Source organism: Tinamus guttatus, unplaced genomic scaffold, assembly GCF_059628265.1.
Source record: "Tinamus guttatus ecotype Peru unplaced genomic scaffold, ASM5962826v1 Tinamus_guttatus_pri_ptg000004l, whole genome shotgun sequence".
Lineage (NCBI taxonomy): Eukaryota > Metazoa > Chordata > Aves > Tinamiformes > Tinamidae > Tinamus > Tinamus guttatus.
The window spans coordinates 9,775,563-9,795,719 of NW_028288538.1; the positions used below are offsets into that span (position 1 = coordinate 9,775,563).

Below are 20,157 nucleotides of genomic sequence, written 5' to 3' on the forward strand. Positions count from 1 at the left end.
ACAGAGAGAAAAGATAATGTGCCCAAATTTAAATTCGTTACTGGAAAGTGCACCACTGCTGTACTATCAAGAGGAGATTTCAGTTTGCACAAGAAAATGTGCAATTGTAAAGCATTTGCTGCTTCTGTAGAAGCTTAAACTCCAAGACTTCAGGGCAAAAGGCAATTTAAAGGTAATGTCAATAGCTTCCAGCTCATCTTAACTCTTCCTCCCTCCCTCCCAATATATTTAATAAGAGCAAGCAGTATATTTTCACTAACAGAAGGGAATATTTTTAACAGTAATCTTAGGGAACAGGGCCTGCTGGGGTCAACTGTGTCGCCCACAGGAATCTCATCTGTATTGCAACTCTACAAAACACAAACATCCAGTTGTAACTCCCTGCAGACACAAGAGCATACCTGAATTCCAAGAATAGATATAAAGGGGTGAAAATGACCCTATAAAGGTACAGCTTTGGGGGCCATATATTTAAAGTTAACACCCATGTTGATATATCTTTTTTTTTGTGGCTCTCACCCATGGCATGGAGGTTTTGAAAGGTGGGGATCATTCCTGATTTGGCCCCAGATATCACTTCTAACAGCATAGACCAGCCAACACAACACAGATGACCGTGAAGGGGTCACATATCCAAGTGTGCCCTAGTACTCCTCGGCAAGCGCTTTCTGCACCTTGAAAACAAACAAAAACTACTTCTTGATGCTGAAAAATAGTACTTAATGTATGATCAAACAAAGGACACCTACAGGTGAAAGATTTGAGGTATTTTCGCTTGCTTTGATCAAAATGTCAACAGGAAAAAAAAAAAAAAAAAAAAAAAAAGAAAGAAAAGAATAAATAAAAGCCCCTTTAAAACCTCCCTTGAGGTACGGTGGAGAAAAGCCACCGGCATAACAACAGCACCCTCTAGTGCTCCTGTCATGAGGGTTCACACAAAAACGGATATTTGGTGGCAGGGTCCAACTTCACTGTTTCGCTGTTTTGAGGGTGGTTGGTCCCCAACATCTGCACCCCATCCCTCCTCCACACCGGCCAGAGACTGGCGGGGAGGGCCGACTGCTGAGCACGGTGCGCTCATCACACACAGGAGCCGCTACAGACCCACAAGAGCCCAGCAGTGCTCATCCCCCCTTTCCCTCAGCCCAGGACCTATCTGTGTCCCTTGGCCCTCAGTCCTGGGTGAGATGCTGGGGGCACAGCCAGTGTGTGACCTCTGGCCAATACAGCTCTTGGAGGTCCTTGTAGTAGGAGCAGCGAGTGCTCCCTGCGGCCCAGCCTGTCACCTGCCTTTGGCCAGATGGACAGTTCCATCTGCCAGGCAAGTGCCCACAGTCGCTGCCCCTTCCCACCCCAAGATGACCATGTCTGGGGTTTTGAGAAGGGGCTTCAGCAGGGCATTCCCTTTCCTACACCTCTGCCACATCACAGCATTAGGGCTTACTCTGTAAATGCTTCTCATGGCTGAAGGCTTCTTACACAGGTGCTGCTGAAGGTTACCTGATGATGAGCTCTTTTGAGGCTAAAGACTCGGTGATGGTTTAAATTGAAACAGGGCTCACCTTAAAGACAGGGTATCAACACCATTTTTGAGGGCAAAATGAGACATAGATGACTGACACTTTACAATGGCTAAATAAAAAGCTGCAAGCATTAAAGCCCTTGTGCTGTCTTAGCAGAGTCTAAAACACAGTACAATACCACCTGAATGACGCAAATAAGAAGCTGCACAAAGGCAGAGATTATTTTTTGACAGCTCAGTGGAAGAGAAGCAACACACAACTCCCACAAGCTTAATATAACATCCTAGTAGAGATGCAACCCCAAAAGCACCACTGACACTCACTACAGAGCAGGTGCTTAAGTCCAGGTCCATTCCATACACTGACTAAAAATTCATCTGATACAGCAGTAAATATATATAGGCAAGATTAGGTGCATAAAACAGGGTTGGTGAGCCATCATACTTTTGGCCAAGGAGGTTAAATATGACCTAAACCACCTTTTTGTGTTCCCGAAACAAAGGACTAAGTTCAGCTGCAATGTCCACCCCTTCTCCATGTCACTCCCTGCAGCTGCAGGCAAAGCCTGGGAGGAATTAGTGCAGCCTGGAGCGCTGTGCACCCACCTCCCACACCCGTCAGCCATTAGCACAGAGCAGCAGGGCAAATCGTGTGGACCTGGGCCCAGCCCCCTCAGAGCAGAAACGCCAACTGCACCTGATGCTCAGAGCTGGAGCAGGGGTAGGGCAAGAGGTCCTCATGCCAAGTATGCTGCTTCTGCTACGCTGGCTTTCATCTAATAATCTAAGATGTGGATGCATGAAATTCCATAAGGTGCTTTACTCCATCTTTAGGTGCAGATGGACCTTTTAACAAGTGGCCCTCAAAGTTCTAATTGCCTTATACACACTTCCTCCAAGTGCCTCAAATGTGGCTAGGCCTCAGACTAATATATCAAGTTCATCAGTCACAGTTACATAGTAGTTGTCCCTTTCCCCCCTGTCAATCCAACCTGATGAGACAAACAACCAAAACTCCTAAGAGGCAAGCACTAAAACCAGAGCAAGAAATTCCCTACTTCACAATAGCTTTGCTCTAAGGCAGTAGCACATGTTACATATCACTGAACAATATTTGTAGCCTGTTTTTTTCCCCCTATGTGAGAACCCACAGAAGCAGAGATGAGTCTACCATCACCCCAAAACTGTCACTTGTGTAGACAACATCCAGACCTACATAGCTGAGGGAGTTACCTTTGTCTGTGACAGCTCCTCCTGCTTATCCCCAACAGCCAGAAATACCTTTGTGACATTCAGACTGGGTCTTGGTTAAATAGCATCCACCTCTTGTCCTGCAAGACACAGAGGGAACAGGAAGATGGAATAAAATCTTACAGATTGTACATTTGATTTGCTAGATTGGACTTTTTTTTTGTAAAAAGGTTGCCCAATTTGCAACAGTAGTAAGCTTACAAGAATACCCTACAAGAAGCTGATTGGCAAGTTCTCTTACTCATTCACATATCTAATTTCATTAGCACATAAATCATGACAATTCCCTATAAACTCATGAATGAGCCACTGACTTGGGACATCATTCATTATCATAAAGCTATTTTTTGCCTGCATAATTGAGTTCTGAGAATGCTCTAACAGAAAGGAAGCAAAAGCAGATGCTCTGGAAAGCAGTAAATACCAGAGGCCAAGGAGCATCCTGGCAGTTCCAGCACAGCTGAACACACTGAGTTCTCTCCAGAACAGGACTAAAAAGCCACTGCCACTCTGGGAGTCTGGAACAAAGAATTTAACTCCAGCAACAGCTTTGACTAGTAGAAGTATTGTGGCTCCAGCAATCTACCTCCCACCAACACTGTGTAAAGCAATAGGAGAAGATATTTTTCCCAGGTAGCCTAACTTTTGATGTTTAAAACAAAATTAATTTTATAGAGAAACATGAGGACATTGGCCTGTTTTTCTTAAGTATCAAATATAGCACCTCCATAACTGTTCATGAGCTTTGCATTTTAGGTTTTAGTCATAGATAAGCCAAAACATCAGGACCCAAAGACACTACTTAAACCAGACAGCAGAAGTATTCAGGAGACAACTTGTTTACCACAAACACAGCCTAAAGCAAATAACTGGAGAGAAACAGTCTTAAGCCTTTTGCTTCTACATGAAATAAAGTAAAAAATATTCCCCTTCTCCAACTTGAAATCATAACCTCACTTTGAATTTCCAACTACAAGTTACAAATATATATTAGAAGAGTCCCTGCCTCAAATAACTTACCTTATTTCCATAGTTTTGCTGGTTTAGATACTGCTATAAAGGAGTCCCGTAAGCAATAAAGCCTGCTTTAGCCAGGTTTCAAAAGTAAAAAAGAAAACCCTGGCTTTCCCCTATTCATACCCAGGGAGAGATTAGCTAATTCCCTACAGCTGAGCTCAGCCTGCCCTGAAGAACCTGCAGCTGAAGTGATTAGTTACAATTCCTGACACCTGCCACTCCAACACTGTTTTGGGCCTTGCAGTTAGGCCTGTGTTTCTCTCTCTTTTTTTTTTTTTTTTTTTTTTAAAGTGCTGTCTAGTTTGAAAGTCAAGCAGTAACAACTATTTAAGGCCTTCTCAGTCAGTGAAAAGCAAATTACGGAAAACTCAATGCAGCTCACATTTCATGTGGTTTATTTACATATAAAGTGCTACCCTGGAACAGGGGTGGTCAAATGCCTTAAGGCTTTCATCCTCCATCTCCTCCAACAGCACTGCCCACGTGTAACTCGGCCTCAAAAAATTGATGGTAATTGAATCTCAAGACAGAAACCAAACCCTCCTGTTCCTGACCGTAAATTCTTATTTCGAGGATCTTGTCTAACTAAACCCAGCTGTGACACTGGCTGACCCACTGCTGCTTACGCAGAAATAATTTAGAAGATGATATATGTGCATTATGTGGTGGCATTTACCATAACAATATTATATATTATGTTGCCTTAGTCATTTCTCTTCAGGTTTTGACATCTCTACCTCACTCCCCCTCAAATGGGTTACTGGGAAAAACATTGATTCTCCTCAGCATTTTCCAGTTCTTCCACTATTAAGAAAGCCTCCTAGAGTTCTAAAATAAACCCTTTTTGGGGTAGTTGTTGTACCCTTGTCTTCTTCATTAAATTCTCTCCAAAGAGACACATCATATCCCCAAAGAGCACTGATAAGACAAAGGAGACCCTGCGTGACACCCTGTGTAATTCTGCAGCTGGTAGTACAAAACATCCAATCCAGGGGAAGTTGTTAAAATACTGCTGGAAAAATTCTCACTCACTGGACTTATGGGAAAATATTGCAGAGCTATAAACTTTGGCTGCCCTGTTTTGGGGCTGCAGAAGACTTGAGCAGGATCCTACAGAATTTCCACATAGTGCTCACAAATTCCACAGGCTAGAGTAGTTCCTAGGCATTTATTGTTTAACCGTCACTGTACTCCATAGAGTATCTGGTGTGGTTGCAATTTTGCTTACATGGAAACAGAGTGGCTAAGTGACCAACTTAAGAACATGAGTCAGGTCTGAAAATGTCTCAAAAATATTCACAGCACCAGATCCTTGGTCCCAGACTGATGGCATTAACACTCACTCATGTCAAAGCATTTGTGCTAGTGTGACTCTCCAATTTATATTCTGACATTATTGCTGAAACTGAACAGAAACCTTGAGATCATATGGAACAAATAATTCTATCTTTCATTTTTTCTTACTGAAGGAAAGTACACGACCTAGAGACAAATCTGAAGATTAGATATAAAAAACTTGCAAGGTTGACAGAAAACACCCCAAACCCAACAACTTCAGAAGGATAGGGGTAGTTCCCATACTAAAAATCACTTGGTACTTTGTGCACTGTTCCAGGTTAAAAAGAGTAGTCACTACAAAAAGAGTAAAATAGCTGGGAAAAGACTGAAATATTCCCAGAGTCAGAGTTTTTGGCATCTAAAAATAGATTTTGAGCCTACATACAGATCTTTACATATAATTTATCTTCCTAACAGGAGAGAAAAAGGTACAGACATGTAGAAATTCCAGCCAACTAAGTAAGCCAAAAAGAGCCCCAGTTACAAGGAAAAGTAGCACTCATTCTTGAAGACCTTCTTCAAATGAACTTAAGAAACCTCGAGAACTTTAAAATTTGTCTTTGCCATGGTCTAAATAGGAAAACATTGTAAAAATATTGCTTTCTTGTCTTTACTTTTGCTTATTTCAATTTTCTAAGATGAACTGAAGAAGAAGAAAAAAAAATGTCAAACTGAAGTGAACACAAAGTAGGAGTTGCAGTAGCTGAGATTTCAGATGATCATTTAATTTTGTGACATGCTCATTTTGCATTCCTCCTAAACAGGTGTGGACAACTATTTCAGCTTCCTTTTTATTTTCAGTGATGGCCACCATTGAAACCGATGCATTAATTCAACAGCACAAATCAGCCTACCACATGAATGTGTGCCCAGAATGGTAACTGGAAAAGAGAGTTCAAGCATTTCTTGTGGTTCAAGACATCTGCTGAGACACACTACTACATGAATTAGTTCTCTTCAAACTCTGATAAATGTCTAAATCAGGTTAACTCCTCCTCTCCCCCACTAACTATATACTTCTATGCAAGAAAGCAGCTGCAACACCGTACATGAACAATATAGTGCAAAAACAAGGATTTCCTGCATTACTCAAATGCCTAAGATGTGAGGTATTTTACAGAAAAATGCCACCCTGGTCAGATACTTTATGTTTATTTGTTTCTAAAGAACAACACCACAAACAGAGAATGCAAAAAAAGTTTATTATCATAAAAACTACATATCCAGTAATCAATATTAAAATTCTTTTTTTTTTGTAGCTTTTTTTTTTCCTTAACAGTTGTATGTAAACAACTCACAAACTGAAGCCTGGAGATGCAGCATATTAACTGTCATTTGTACACCTTTAAAGTTAAATAAAAACTAATTTCAGCAATATAAAAAGCAATATAAAAAGTGTTCAGTGATGCATGACAAATGTATCATAAGAGCAAAGTGTAGTCATGAGGGACAAGGCAAGTAGGCAAATATAAGGTTTTAAAAGTTATCAGACCACACAAGTTTCTTCTAATGTATCTGTATGGCCCAACATGAAAAGCATTATAAAATTATTTGGTTCCAAAGAGATATGTACAGTTTTATCTGTATTAACTATATTAAACAGTGTAGCATATTAGAAAAATAAACTGATTTAAAGAAATAAGAAATATTAAGTTCAATATTTCAAGCTGCCTTTTTGATAGAGTACTAGACAGAGGTAGATGTCTAATAATAGCGGCCACGCTATTCTAGCAGGAGCCTTTAGCTGTCTTTCGAAGCCAGTGAAAAGGCTTCATGAGTAAATGAGGTCTTTCAAAAAGCCAGCCAGAAAACCTGTGCTGCAGATGGAAGTAGATTCAATTATACTGCTTAATGCAAAGAGGAGGTAAGTAAATCATTCACCAGACCACTCTAAGGACACCACTGATCAAGCACTAGAGCTCATGCAGCTGTTTCTACAGAAAATAGTGAAATTTAATAATTTCCTATGCTTATTTTAGAAGCTGAACCACTGCTGTTTAGATGACCAATAACTAGTCAAAATAAGATTGCAGGGTACCGCGGCGGCGGATATCACATGTCCAGCAATGGAAACCACCTCCCAAGGAATTGGCATGGCGAATACTCACTTTAATTGTAGAAATGCCTGCAAGAAACACACATTTCATACTTTAAAAATAAAAATTTTAAGTTCACATGGGGAGCTTTGTTCAGAACTTTAGGCAATGCTTCAACAGATCATATGGCTTGATGAGAGTACAGAAGATTTTGTACCCTTTTAAGAAATTGTCTCCACTTTCTAGACAAAAAAACACAAGGTAAAAAACTTGGTCTGCTTATTTATTCCAGTTCTATCCTCAAGAATAGAGTGTCTGAATCACAGCCAGTGTTTGATATGTTCTGATGTACTGGTCTAAAATAAATAATGAAAATTTTTACAGATTTTTACAGTACGTATGTGAAGAATTAGCTGAACTGCTGATATGACACATGACCAGAGCACATTTATATAAATCTGCATTTAGAATCCAGACACTGAATGGGCTCTTTCAAGTGCCTTTTTAGAAAAACATCACTTGAAAGTTTGGGGCTCTGAGTTTTTTCAGAAAGAGAAGAGCTGTTATGTTTTCTTCCTATGTGCAAGTGAAACTTCCTCTTATTTCTTTTCAGCTCCGATGTCTGAGCTGTGGCTCAGCTCATACAAGACCCTGAGAGATGGAGTAGGATAAGAAGATTTTTCTGTTATGAAATCTGCCTTTTGTGTTTTGGTGCTTTCAACAACTCAGAAGCAGCTCAGTAGAAACCTTCAGGTAATTCAGCAATTCTTTAAATTTCCAGTAACCCATCTCAGTCCTAGGAACTTACTGACTACAAGAATTTGTTCAGAATGTGACCACAGACTGAAATTCACATGTGAAGGATGTCATGCATGGCACTGAAAGCCTTATTTCCTAAGCATTTCAAAGCACTTAAATTCTCAGCTCTTTGGTAATGTAGAGAACTAAAATTATTTAAAACTGAAAAGTTAAGTTATTCATGAAAGGTTGTACAGACAACCATTAAGAGATCAGATTAAAGTTTTAGCTTCCATAGTTCCCACCTGGAATCTGCCTCAGATCTGAGGGAAGGTAAGCGTACTCCTCCACTAGCACTAGCACTTTAGGCTCAAAGTTATCTTCTATCTTTGATTCATTCTCTCCTTCCCATCATTTATTTCTCCCTTTACCAAGTCTTTTGCTACTGAATTTATCATATTCTTATTTTCCAATAAAGTATTCCCTCATTCTCATTGTCTTTTTTTCATCTCTACCAGTCTTACTATACTGTCAGCTTTTTACCACCATATGCTTACCTTGATGCATGAGACAACTGGATGGATCGTCAAGCAGTCTCACTACCCTGAGACCGATTAACTCACTATGAACCGCAAGTGGAGTTATCTACATCCTTGCATTCCAGCATGAGGAAAGATTAACTGAATTAATTCTAATAGTTTAATCTGTTTTATTTGTCTTTGCAATTAACTGTGTACAGTCACTGTATGAGTTTTAGATTTTATATGCAGTTAGTTGTCCTGATACTGCATATCTGAACTCTTGCTAAAGAAGTTTTATCCTACCATGGACTTGCACCTCTCACTCTCAGAGAGACTGTTAAAAAATGCACTGAAATATATGTCAATATAAACATAAATGACTTTAAAAAAGGCATTTGAGACTTGAAAATCTGAAGGCATTTCAGCCATGAGGGATAAACACCCCTACAGCGCTCTGCCACTTGTACAATCATTCTCGTTGACTGATTTTGATCTCCAAACTGAACAGACAACAAGTTCTATTTTAAAAGACCTCACTCAAAAACTATGTCAGCAGCAGTTTTAATTGCTATGAGAACTTTTGTTTCCTGCAAGCTGTAGGGCGCAGATGACATTAAACAATCCACCTTCATATGACTGAAGTATTGAGGAAAGAATTCACTGAATGATTCTTACTGGTTAACTTACTAATTCTGGATATTTTCTCCAGTGCTGGCTCCTTGGACTTCTATGAGAGAAACTTCTGTTCATCCTGATAGGCATAGCTGATCAAGATCATTTAGTTTTAAGTATATGTTAAATGAGTTAACATACCCAGATTTTCAAACATCTTCTGAATGGATGTTTCATTGGCATCCACCATCACACGTTTTTCATCCAGCATTAAGACATTCATGGAGAGCCATTTGGAAGACATCCACAGTGGGTGGTCTAAACACATTAAAAGGAACTTTCTATAATGGCTGTACATTACGTACCAATGTTGCCTCAGAAAATACTGTTAATATTTTTCTTAGCATTCTTAGTAAAGAGTGAACTCAACATACCATCTGGGATGAGTGGCACTGGGGGATGAATCACCGTCCAGCCTGCTTTCTTGAAAAGCTCTATCTGAAAGAGTAATTATATATTAAACAGGGATCTTAAATATCACGCTTCTTCCTCCAACCTATGGCAGATTTTTTCAGGATACTTTAATACAGATTGCATCCCTTTTTCATAGTTCACTGCTCTTTCTCTCATTAAAATTCCATACACAAATCCAATTTTCACATAAGCATCTTCCAAAATTTTTTTCAGGCTTTGCTTTTCCATCAGCATTTGTTCTATGGAGTGTTTTGTTTGTTTGTTTTGTTTTTCTAACACAAATATCAGATACTGAAAATGTTAAAAAGAAAAGTAAAATTAAGGCAGTTTAGATGCTGTCAAGTAAAACTAGTAACAGCACAATAATATTAATTAATCTGTATTTTTAGTATTTTTCCTTAATTTGGCTGTACGAACTACTGATGCTATGAATTGTAACACCATTTATAGAAACAGAAATACCACATAAAAACAATTTTGCATCATGCTTCACACAAATCTTAATATCACTAACATATGTAGCTTTATTAATAAAGGGAACAAAATACAGACATCCTAAAGAAGTAATATTTCATATCTATACATTACAAAATGCAAGGATTAAAATAAGACAACAATTTGGCTAGAGACTTTGCTTCTGGATTTCGAATACTTGGAAGAGCTTTTGATTCAAGTGTTACCACAAGAGGGCGCTCCTAATTTGAAAACAAGCAACGATCGGGCGGGGAAAACTAGTTCTTTTTAGAAATAGTCTCATAATTGTCATTGCAAGCGGTAAGAATTGATACAACCACTTGCACTGAAGCCACTTGCTGAGAAGAGACTAATGTTTTTAAGAGCTGGTGCGTGTTTTCTTCACCTCTGCTGCACACAGCTCATTAGTTATTGCCATGTGGTTGTACAGACCCTGGCAGTAACAGGCATCCTAACCAAGCTCTTGACCACTGGTACAGTACAACTAACGGGTCTGTAACGCTGAGGCTGGCACTTACTCTCTGCAAGGCTTTCTGATCTTACACTGTTTCAAAGCAGTAGCTTTTTTTCAGGGAAGTAGTAGTTTTACATTCTGAACCAAATCGCCCCCAAAACTTCTTTTTATTCAGTTGTTCAGGGTGACAGAGCACTGGAACAGGCTGCCCAGAGAGGTTGTGGAGTCTCCTTCTCTGGAGATCTTCAAAACCCGCTTGGACGCAGTCCTGTGCCACGTGCTCTAGGTGACCCTGCGTGTGCAGGGCGGTTGGACTAGATGATCTCTAGAGGTCCCTTCCAACCTTAAGCATTCTATGATTCTATTCAAATCTGAATACCTGAGCAATTACCAGTGCTAGCCCTTGGTGCAATTAATGATACTGAAGGAGGGGCCTGTAATAAGTAAAATAAAAGGAAAATATGACTCAACTGAACAGCAAAAAAATCACCAATTTCTCTTTGGATACAAATAATTAAGTAGTGGAAGTGGTAGAGAAGGTGTATATCTTATGCACTTGCTTTGATGCTACAGTCTAGTACCAAATAGATCACTCCATTGAGTTTGGACTACACATACAGAAAAATACATTATCTACTTCCACTAGCTCACCAGAGAGGAGAGCAAGGAGCTGTTTGCAGGAGACAAGGAGAACACTGTCCATTTCCTGCTGAAAAGGTTCCATTGGAAGAGAGAAGAATATACAGATATAAATTCCTAAATATGTCAGAGTGCTGCCCAAATACTTGGGTTTAATATCATTCAGGCACATATGACAAACTTAATGGATTTGCAATTGTCTAACAGGGACCCACGCCAGCCAAGTCATTTTTAATTACAAAACACTTCCTAATTGCCTTTGTTAAAACCTCACCTGATGGCAAGGACGGTCTGGGTTAGACAGCACAAGACCAGGTCCAATGATATTAAATGTGGCATCAATGTGCATAGGATTAGGATCCTTAAAGGACACCACATGCACTCTATAGTCTGGTGCAAGATGCCGCTTCATCCATTCAATGCCCATGTAATTGGTAACCTGAGGGGGGGAAAGTAATAATAATTTTGCTTTAGTTTTACAGACTAGAATATGGAGGGCATCCAAACTTAATTTACATTGCAAAGAAAATATATAAGTATTAAAAGTTTGTGCCTTTAGCTAGCTTCTTATCTGTAAGACATTTTCACCCTGATGTCAGATATTCTATGAATAACTTTTGTTGCCAACACTTACATTTTAATGTTGAACATATATAAAAAAAACATTGCAAGATAGACATCAAAACTATTGAAAGAAATCTTTGTCTACCTGACTCCTTTGTACAAAGATATCTCTCCCAGCTCTAATGAAGTCAGCAGCATCAAAGCATGGCTCAAATTCAGTAGTTACAAATTTTCCCTGAGCAGCCAGTTTATGTCTGTCTTCAACGGAGCTAATGGGATAATCCTATTCATAGAGAGATAACTTTGAATTAGTTGAGTTGGTACAGAAAATTTGTCAGAACATTTTGAAATTAAGAAAATAAGTTATATTGATAGCTGATACATTCCTTGATGTTACCTTTGTTCTTATCTCAAGAAAAAAAAAAAAAGAACAAAAAATTGCAGAAGTTCAAATAGGCAAAGTACATTCAAGAATAAGTGAAGGTATAAGAGACAATAGTAACTCCAGAGAAGGTAGCTTCTCTTGACAGCAACTGTCTCTGCAGTATTCTGGCCTCTGGACTAGAAGTATTAATTACCAACTGAGCCATGTTGAAATTTAACAAAAAACACTGTATATCTGTCAGTCCAAATCACATCACAGTGACAGAAAAACACAGTATGCAAACCATTTCCTAACAGAAGTAGACTCTGTACTTTCCACGTTTTTGGAATGGAGCAGTACTTTAACCTAGAAGGAAGATCTTCAGGAATGTAAACACATTCTAGCATCAAACGATACAATTAAGAACAAATAGGGTGGAACAAATACCACAAAAGCTACCAGATGAAAAAGCACATGTTGGAATAAGCTGTGGAAGTTAATCTAATGCTTACCTTACTCTAAGGTAATTCTATTGAATGAGAAACTTCTGTCAGTGTTCCTAAGCAGTTATAAACGTTCTACAGAACCCTACTACACATCGCTGTAGACAAAAGGCCTATACCTCAACCTTAGGCATTCTTGGATCTGTAGAGAACTACCAGAATAACTTCAAAAACACTATTGATCACAAAACAAGAATTATGAGGTATTTTCTGCATATGGGGGAAGGCTCCACTTCCCTGATAAACTCAGCTAACAAGTACATTCTCTGGCAACTGTATTTCTTTAAAATAACTTTCTTAACATCCTAGTGGTCTTTCCTCTTCAATAATGCTAAATTAGAGCCAGTTATCAAAATAATTCCAAGCAGACTCGAACAGGTAGAACTTCCTCTTTCTTAATCCCTACTAGTGCACACTAAGTTTCATCTGGAGAGCATTCATAATGCTTGCAAGCATTATTTTAAAAATACACAGAAATTACATTATTTCTTAATTCTTGTAGGTTTTTGTGAAAGATTAATACGAGGTTGAAACAAGCAAAATTCTGTGAAACCAGAACTTGAATTCTGAAAAAAAGTGAGACCAATACCTGATCATAGAGTTCATCTGCCATTGTGGGTTTAGGTGCAGTTGTCCACTTAGCACCACAGTTGAAATATTCTTTGATTAGTTGCCTATATGCTCTGTACTCAAAGAAACGAGCACGCCAAGCCATAGGAGCTTCAATAATTTCATTTCCCACCACCAACAGGATGTCTCGTGGCATGGCAGCATACATACCTGAAAAGAAAGGCCATTAGCTCATGAGACAGCTCTTTCAGTGAATTTGGTTTTCACCCTTCACTTCTACCATTGCTTCTATCTGAAAAAATGGCAAAGAGCATCTTTACAAAAATCAGGAAGCCAGCCTATAATCTGAGGTCCGTACTTATGTTCTTCAATATTTCTAAGTGACATTATCCCTTCAAAAACACATGCAACATTTTACTACGAAGCCGCAGTCATGATGAGTTTATGGATAGATAAAAGCCATCCACAATCTAGTTTTCACTTGGTAATTTAGTTAATGGAAATTAACCAGACAAATGCTTATGAGTTGCTCAAAAGGCTTTTCAATAAGTTGATTGGGAGTGTGTTTTCCCAGAGGACCTCATTTGCTTGCATACAGAGAAGCAGAGAGGAGTTTGGTGCAGCACTGAACTAGTACAGAAAGCAGTTGTATTAGAACAATCAAATGAGCAAAACAAAAGCTCAGATCAGCCTGTTTCTTATTATACTGCTAAGACTTTTTATAATTATCTGGTCTGTAATGATTGTGAATTCCAACAGCATAAACCAACTTACAGTCACATTTGATACATGAAAAGAACCTGGAGGTTACACTTGAGAGCATGCTGGCTTACGCTCAGCTTGGCATCATTGCAAATAAAGCAAATTATGTTGTATGCAGCAAAGTTCAGACTAGGCACTGGTGAGGCACCTTCAAGTATGCTCCCAGTTTTAGGTTCCCCAGTTTACCAGGGATCTTGAAAAATTGTAGGATCCAAAAGAGGGGTAGAGAGACCATCAGGGGCCTTAGAACACATGACCTGTAGGGAGACCTTGAGGGACCTCAGCTTATTTCATATGGCAAAGAAGAGGCAAAGAAAGAAAAGCCTACAGTTACTTGAGGGGCAATTAGATACAACAATGAAACACTTCTTTGTACTGTCAGTGACAATATAACAATGACAATCAAATGATAGTGTGGAAGATTCAGATTAAGTATTAGGAAAGTCTTATGAGGAAGTTTGTGCAGCCCTGGAACAGCTCACCAAGAAAGGTAGAATCTCTGTCCTTGGAGATTTTCCAAACCACAGCTATACAGAACTATTGGAAATAGTCCTACTCCAAGCAGAAAGTTAGACTAGAGGATCTCTAAAATAAGAGCAAAACAGGCTACAAGTCTTCCAACAAGAACAGAATTATTTACCTGTGGACTCAAAATCAGGTGTTTTATATTTGACAGACCAATCAATCGGATCAGGCCTCTTGACAATTACACCTTCTCCCTTCAAAATATTGCACATTTCTTCAATTTCAGCAATAGCTTTCTTTAAATGTTCTTTGGGAAAGCTTTGGCCTCCAAACCTCTGATAAAATCCCCAATACTTTTCATATGTGTTGGCCTGAGAGAAAAAGACAAGTAAGTGACCAAAATAACTGATGTTTATTCTTCAAACAGTGAAATATATGCATGATACACAATTTTTGATGTTCAAGGTTTGTTATTTTTCTCTTGGACTGACTCCATATGATACTGTCTGCAATTATCATGCTCACATGCCCCTGTGTGTGCCTTGCATGTTCCTGCACTTTGAAGAAACACTGGGAACTGCTAACATTCTGCAAATCCTTGTATCAAGGACCTGCAAACAAAGCAGGAAGCTTCAAGGCTTCAGATAAATACTGTTAATTTCTGGTTGACATTCCTAGCCTAGCAGCACTCTGCTGTCTATTTTCTGTCATTACTACTACTATTTATATTTACCGTTGGCAAAGTTTTCTTCAGATGTTTTATGATGTGCATGGTTCAGCTATTAAACTTGTAAAAAACAGCTGTTAGTTCAGTTCTGAATGGCTGATGTTTTCATAGATACTTTCACATAGTAACATAGAATTAGGCTTTCGTTGCATGTGCCAAAAAGGCTCAGACGACTAGAAGAAAGTTTCTGTACTGCTGATAGTTGGTATGTGTGGCATGGTGAACAATGAAAAAGTCTTCCAGTCTTCATGGTTTAATCAAAACAAATGGGATTGTCTCAGTCCAGCCCATCTGTGAATGCTGTTTATTCATACTCGTAAGCTATGAAACCTGCAGTTTTAATGTGTTTCTGCCAACACTCACATGACAGAACTACAGAGGTGTGTGCAGCCCTTTGGAATGGCAGCAAAAGGGATCAGGAGAGCCGGTGGTCAGGCCCTTACAGCCCTTACTCCCTTCAGGAAAGCAATGTGCTGGACAGACAACCTGGAAGCATTCCCTTAATACTGAAGCATGAAAGGCAATTCGAAAACATCTGATTTCCTTGAAGAAGCAGGATTTAACTACCACTACATTTTCTGATATGAGTACTTCCCCTTGTGTTTGCCCAGACAAATATTTCAGCATGGTCATCTGCTCCTTCAGTACTGAAGTTTTGTCCATCCTTCCAAAGGAATGTATTCCTTCTTTCCAAGTAAGATCTTGGGTAACTTGATCATCTCTGAGACTTGTCAGCTGTTCAGATGCAGATCACATGAGTGCTATGGAATCCTGTTCTGCTAATGATATGAATTTGTCCTAAAGAGTAAAGCAAATTATTTCCAGAACTACCCATAACATATTTGCAGCCTATTAACTCCTAAGGAGTGCTGCTCTTCACCAGGTGTCCTCTATTACCAACCCTCTTTTCCAAACCTGAGAAACAGTAGCAGCGGTCCACCAAGCCGAGGACAAAACCCAGCGGTAACAGTAGGTTAAGACAGAATAAGGATAACACCATAACACCACTCATGATCCTTGCTTTCCAAACACCATGGAAAAGGCTACACGGCTGAAGTATTATATCATGCTAATGCAGAGCTAAGATTTCAACCCCTGTGATCATACACTTACAAGGTATCTCTGGTTAAGACAGAATTAAATAATCTCAATGCATCTTAACCTACACTGAGATTCTCCTTGTACTTGAGAAACTGAAGTAGTATTTAAGAAATCAAGTTTTAGAAACTTAAGAAAATGCTGTAAAAACACTTTTAAATAAGGAAGGAACAGAAATGCTCCTTATAATATTTATTTTTAAGCTTTTTGTTGTGGGAAATGAAAGAATATTGTTTGAAAAGCATCATAACTAGTGCTGTGTGGTACATTATTGCTTTATAGATTTACTTTCAAGCTAGTTATGACAGCTACAAAATTTAATATACTGGAACACTATATGTGAAAAACACACTGTTTTTTTTTTTTTTTTTTTTTTTTTTTGCCTAATGCAGTAGAGTCCCAACTTTTCACCCCAAGTCGACCCATATGCTAATTCAAAACAGGCATCTTACCAATTAACATAATGTTAACCTTATAGTTCCCATTTCTCATGTTTTCCCACTACTAAATACTCTACATGTGCCATTTCAAGTTCCCCAAGAGATACAGAGCAGAGAAGTCAACAAGTGTCAGCCCATTAACTTTTATCAGATAGGTAGGGTTCCATATTCAGCTCATTCATTCCTCTAAACCAAGCACACCATTTATAGATAGCAGCCTTAAGCTTGTGCCAAAGGCATTTCTCACAACACAGAGAACTCTGAATGCAATCATACTCGCCACATACCTGAAGAATCTTGTAAGGAAACACACAATTTTAAATTTTAATAAGTACTTTAACCCAAGCAGTGTTACAATCTGGGATGTACTTTACAACATGTTTTAGGTCCAAAGCCTCAGTTTTTCCTCATACAACTTAGATTTGTTAGTTTTCAACTGCTGTTGATGACTGATGACCCTCATTTATGTTAGGCTGAAGGCATGCAATTCATAACAATCCTAGTGCTTCCACTTATAAGCACAGTATCAGGGAGTGGATTATTCTCTGAGGTCTCCTACCTCTGGAGCAGCTAGAGTTACACTAGAGCCACATAAAACACATGTGCACATACACACACACTCCATTACCGTTCAGTCACATGGCAGAGATCCCAACAATATTCCAATCTACTAATATCTTTCAGTATTGTCAGGACAGGATTTAGACAGCTCACATTTTATTTAGACTGCTCATGTTTTGCAGCTATGCTCCCAGGCAGAATCACTGTGGCAATATTTACAGCACGGTTTAGTTAAGACAAGAGTACTCAAAGAAAATCAGAGGAAAATAGATCTCAGCTGGCATATTACACTACCTGCTGTGGCCTATGAATTCTTCAGACTACATGCAGTGTACTTAAAGTTAAATATAAAGCTTGCTTTAACCACAAATTCTAGGTCTTTGAATTACAGAGGAAAACCTATACTTTGACAATCCTCATGGAGCCTTAGATACTGTAAATAAAGCAAAGTTCTGAACTTCATTTGAGCTTCCTATACTAACTGTGCAGTAGGTTACCCTTTAGAAAGTTACACATTTCAAACAGTTTTACTGGAACTCAGGAGGCCTTTGGCAGCTGTTTGAGAACAGGATTTTGCCCCATGTGCTGTTACAGAGTAAAAAAGCTGAACGTTAGCTTTTTTCCTCCTTAGTCTTATAGATCTTTCTGCATAACCATTGTATCATTTTTAAGTACATAAATGCACAGGTATACACTTATAGAAATGCTAATCCTCATTAGCTTCTTTCCCTCAGGCTGCTGGAGTATCTTTGAAGGATCTGAAACACAGATCCCAGAAGCTGGTAGCTGAGCTTCAGCTTCCAAGGCGTAAATCAAAGTCAAAACCAAGACAATGGCAAAGTCTTCTTTGAGCTCGTTGGAGCCAAGTGATCATCTCAAGTGTCCAAATACAAGTCAAAGGATTATTTTTATATGGAGGAATTACATCTACCAAGCTTTAGTAATTCATTCAAACTCCTCCAAAAACTTTTGTCTGGAATCATAGTCTAAATTTTAAAAATAAAATACAACAGTAAGCAGGCAGTGGAGAGGGTGAGAGAAGTATTTTTTCAACAGTGAAAAGCCTCATTTAAACTACTATTTTTAACATGTTAAGTGTCTTTTCACTACCTTTATTTGACATTCTGTGTCAGAACAGGGAAAAAACACTTCTTTTCCCTGAGGCCTTCTGGTCAGTTTTCTGATAATTTTACTAGGCCTGTTCAGCAGAAACACTGTGCCAGTTTGTTTTGCTAGCCATGCACTACACACTACCCTTGATGCTGGACAACACAGCAGCATGTGTAGCTGGGTTGCTGTTGCAGCTTTAGGCATAAATCTGGAATCAGGTAAGGATGTGTTTCCATACATTACTAACTCTAGCTCATAAGATCAGCTTTGAGATATTTAAAGCCTATTTAAACAGAGGAACAGCACTGAGTCCAGTCTCAGTTCCTCAGAGCAGGAAGTAGAAAATTTCACTTTTTTAAATGGTACTCAACTTAGTTTGAAGCCCCAGCTCTGCAACTTGCATCAGTCTCACCAGCTAATTCAAATGCTATAATGCTTAGTTTGATAACATTTAAGAACATGACCAACTTCTGTTAAACTAGTCAATTAAAAATGGGAAGAAAAACTGTATCCGCAGCAATATGGTCATGCTCTAAAATCCCACCAATGCAAATAACAGCAAGACAGAAGAATTCCTGTGAACAAACACCACACCTTGGTGCACTGTGAAAACCTAAGCAGGATGTATACATAAACAGCATTATTTTTCATTCAAGGCTGTGTTTTCCTCTTTTACCTTGACTTCCACAGAGAAAGGAGGCACACATGCATTTTCAGCTCTTCCCACAATGACTTCTTCCAGTGGGTCCCATTCATTGTATGAGCAAACAGGACAGTCCTTAGGCACGGGCCTGGTGGCCTTATTGTCATCAGCAGCACAGGTGTTCTGGGAGGCTGGAGCTGCCTGGGTGCTCTGGAAAGTTCGCTGCACCCATCCTGTAAAGACTCTTCCAAGCTTGAAATAAAAATAAAAACCATGTTTCCCTTAATCAGGACAAAAGTAACAACTCACAGTTCACTGCCTTACACAGTAGCCCCTGGAGTACGGGATGGAGCAGGAATCACTGCTTATCAGAGCGACTCCGATTCTATCTTGGCCCCTGGCACGCTTCCCGTTTGCCTTTTGGAGCCGCATTCAGCTCAGGAGAGCAGGGACTGGGGGCACAGGGTGGCCGTGGGGACGGGGCTCGCTGAACGCGCAGTGCTGAAGGAGGGGAACTGGGGGACCCGCCGCAGAGGTGGTGCCCGCCCCGCCCCGCGCGCGCCCCGCGCAGCTCCGCGCCCACCCGCAAGCCGATGTAATGCGCGGCCTCGGCGCCGCGGCTCCCCCCGCGCAGGCACCGCACTCGCAGCATCTCCGCGCGCGCCGGCACCGCAGGCAGCTGCGGGCAGCCCCGCGCGCGCCGCCCTTATAGCGGCTGGCGGCACCGCCCCGGTACCGGCACCAGCACCGGCACCGCCCCCGGCCGCGGAGCGGAGCGCGCGCAGCCCCGACTCGACCCAACCCGGCCGGGGCGGCCCCGGTGCAGCTGCCCCGGGGCCCGCAGCTTCCTTGCAAGAACCTTTGCATCCTCAAAACGCCTCCTGCGCGCGGAACCTCCTCTCCTCTTTGAACCTCCTCTCTGCACAACACCCTCAACTCCACCGCTCAGTTGGTTTTAGTCAGCACATCTGCAAGTTCTTCATGAAACCTGTAGGAGGCAACAGAAATTCAATTTTACCTGACATTTAAAAAAATCGAGAATTCAGATTTTTAGATTTTAAAGATTTTTTTGATTCTCCTAAAAAGTATTTTTTTAATTATCTAGGTGTTGTTTCAATAAAATTCCAAACATTTCAAATCTTGACTTTTTAGAATGCATGCTATTGTATGATGGGATGTCACCATAAAATGAAAATTGAAATGGTTAACTCCTACTAGACCCATGCTGCTTCATTTTCCCCACAAAATTTCATTACATTGAAATCAGCTCAATG

The 20,157-nt window shown here is 39.9% G+C and overlaps 1 protein-coding gene across 1 annotated transcript; it reads right to left on the reverse strand.

Moving 5' to 3' along the window:
• Positions 1-6,924: 6,924 nt before the first annotated feature.
• On the reverse strand, positions 6,925-19,535 carry GATM (glycine amidinotransferase). The gene is made up of 9 exons (XM_088520875.1): positions 19,301-19,535; positions 18,917-19,164; positions 14,480-14,675; positions 13,097-13,287; positions 11,786-11,923; positions 11,351-11,515; positions 9,470-9,533; positions 9,237-9,353; positions 6,925-7,253 (listed from the first exon to the last, which is right to left on the reverse strand). Exons 1-9 carry the CDS (start codon positions 19,533-19,535, stop codon positions 7,141-7,143), a joined length of 1,467 nt encoding a protein of 488 aa, XP_088377001.1. The 3' UTR covers positions 6,925-7,140.
• Between the last annotated feature and the right edge of the window lie 622 nt (positions 19,536-20,157).

Coding starts and splice junctions, on each gene's coding strand:
- GATM (XM_088520875.1), bottom strand. CDS start 19,535: ATGCTGCGAGTGCGGTGCCTGCGCGGGGGGAGCCGCGGCGCCGAGGCC. Junction 11,924..13,096: donor CAGATGAACTCTATGATCAG/GTATTGGTCTCA, acceptor CTCTATGAATAG/GATTATCCCATTAGCTCCGT. Junction 11,516..11,785: donor TCTTTGTACAAAGGAGTCAG/GTAGACAAAGAT, acceptor TCCCCCCCTCAG/GTTACCAATTACATGGGCAT.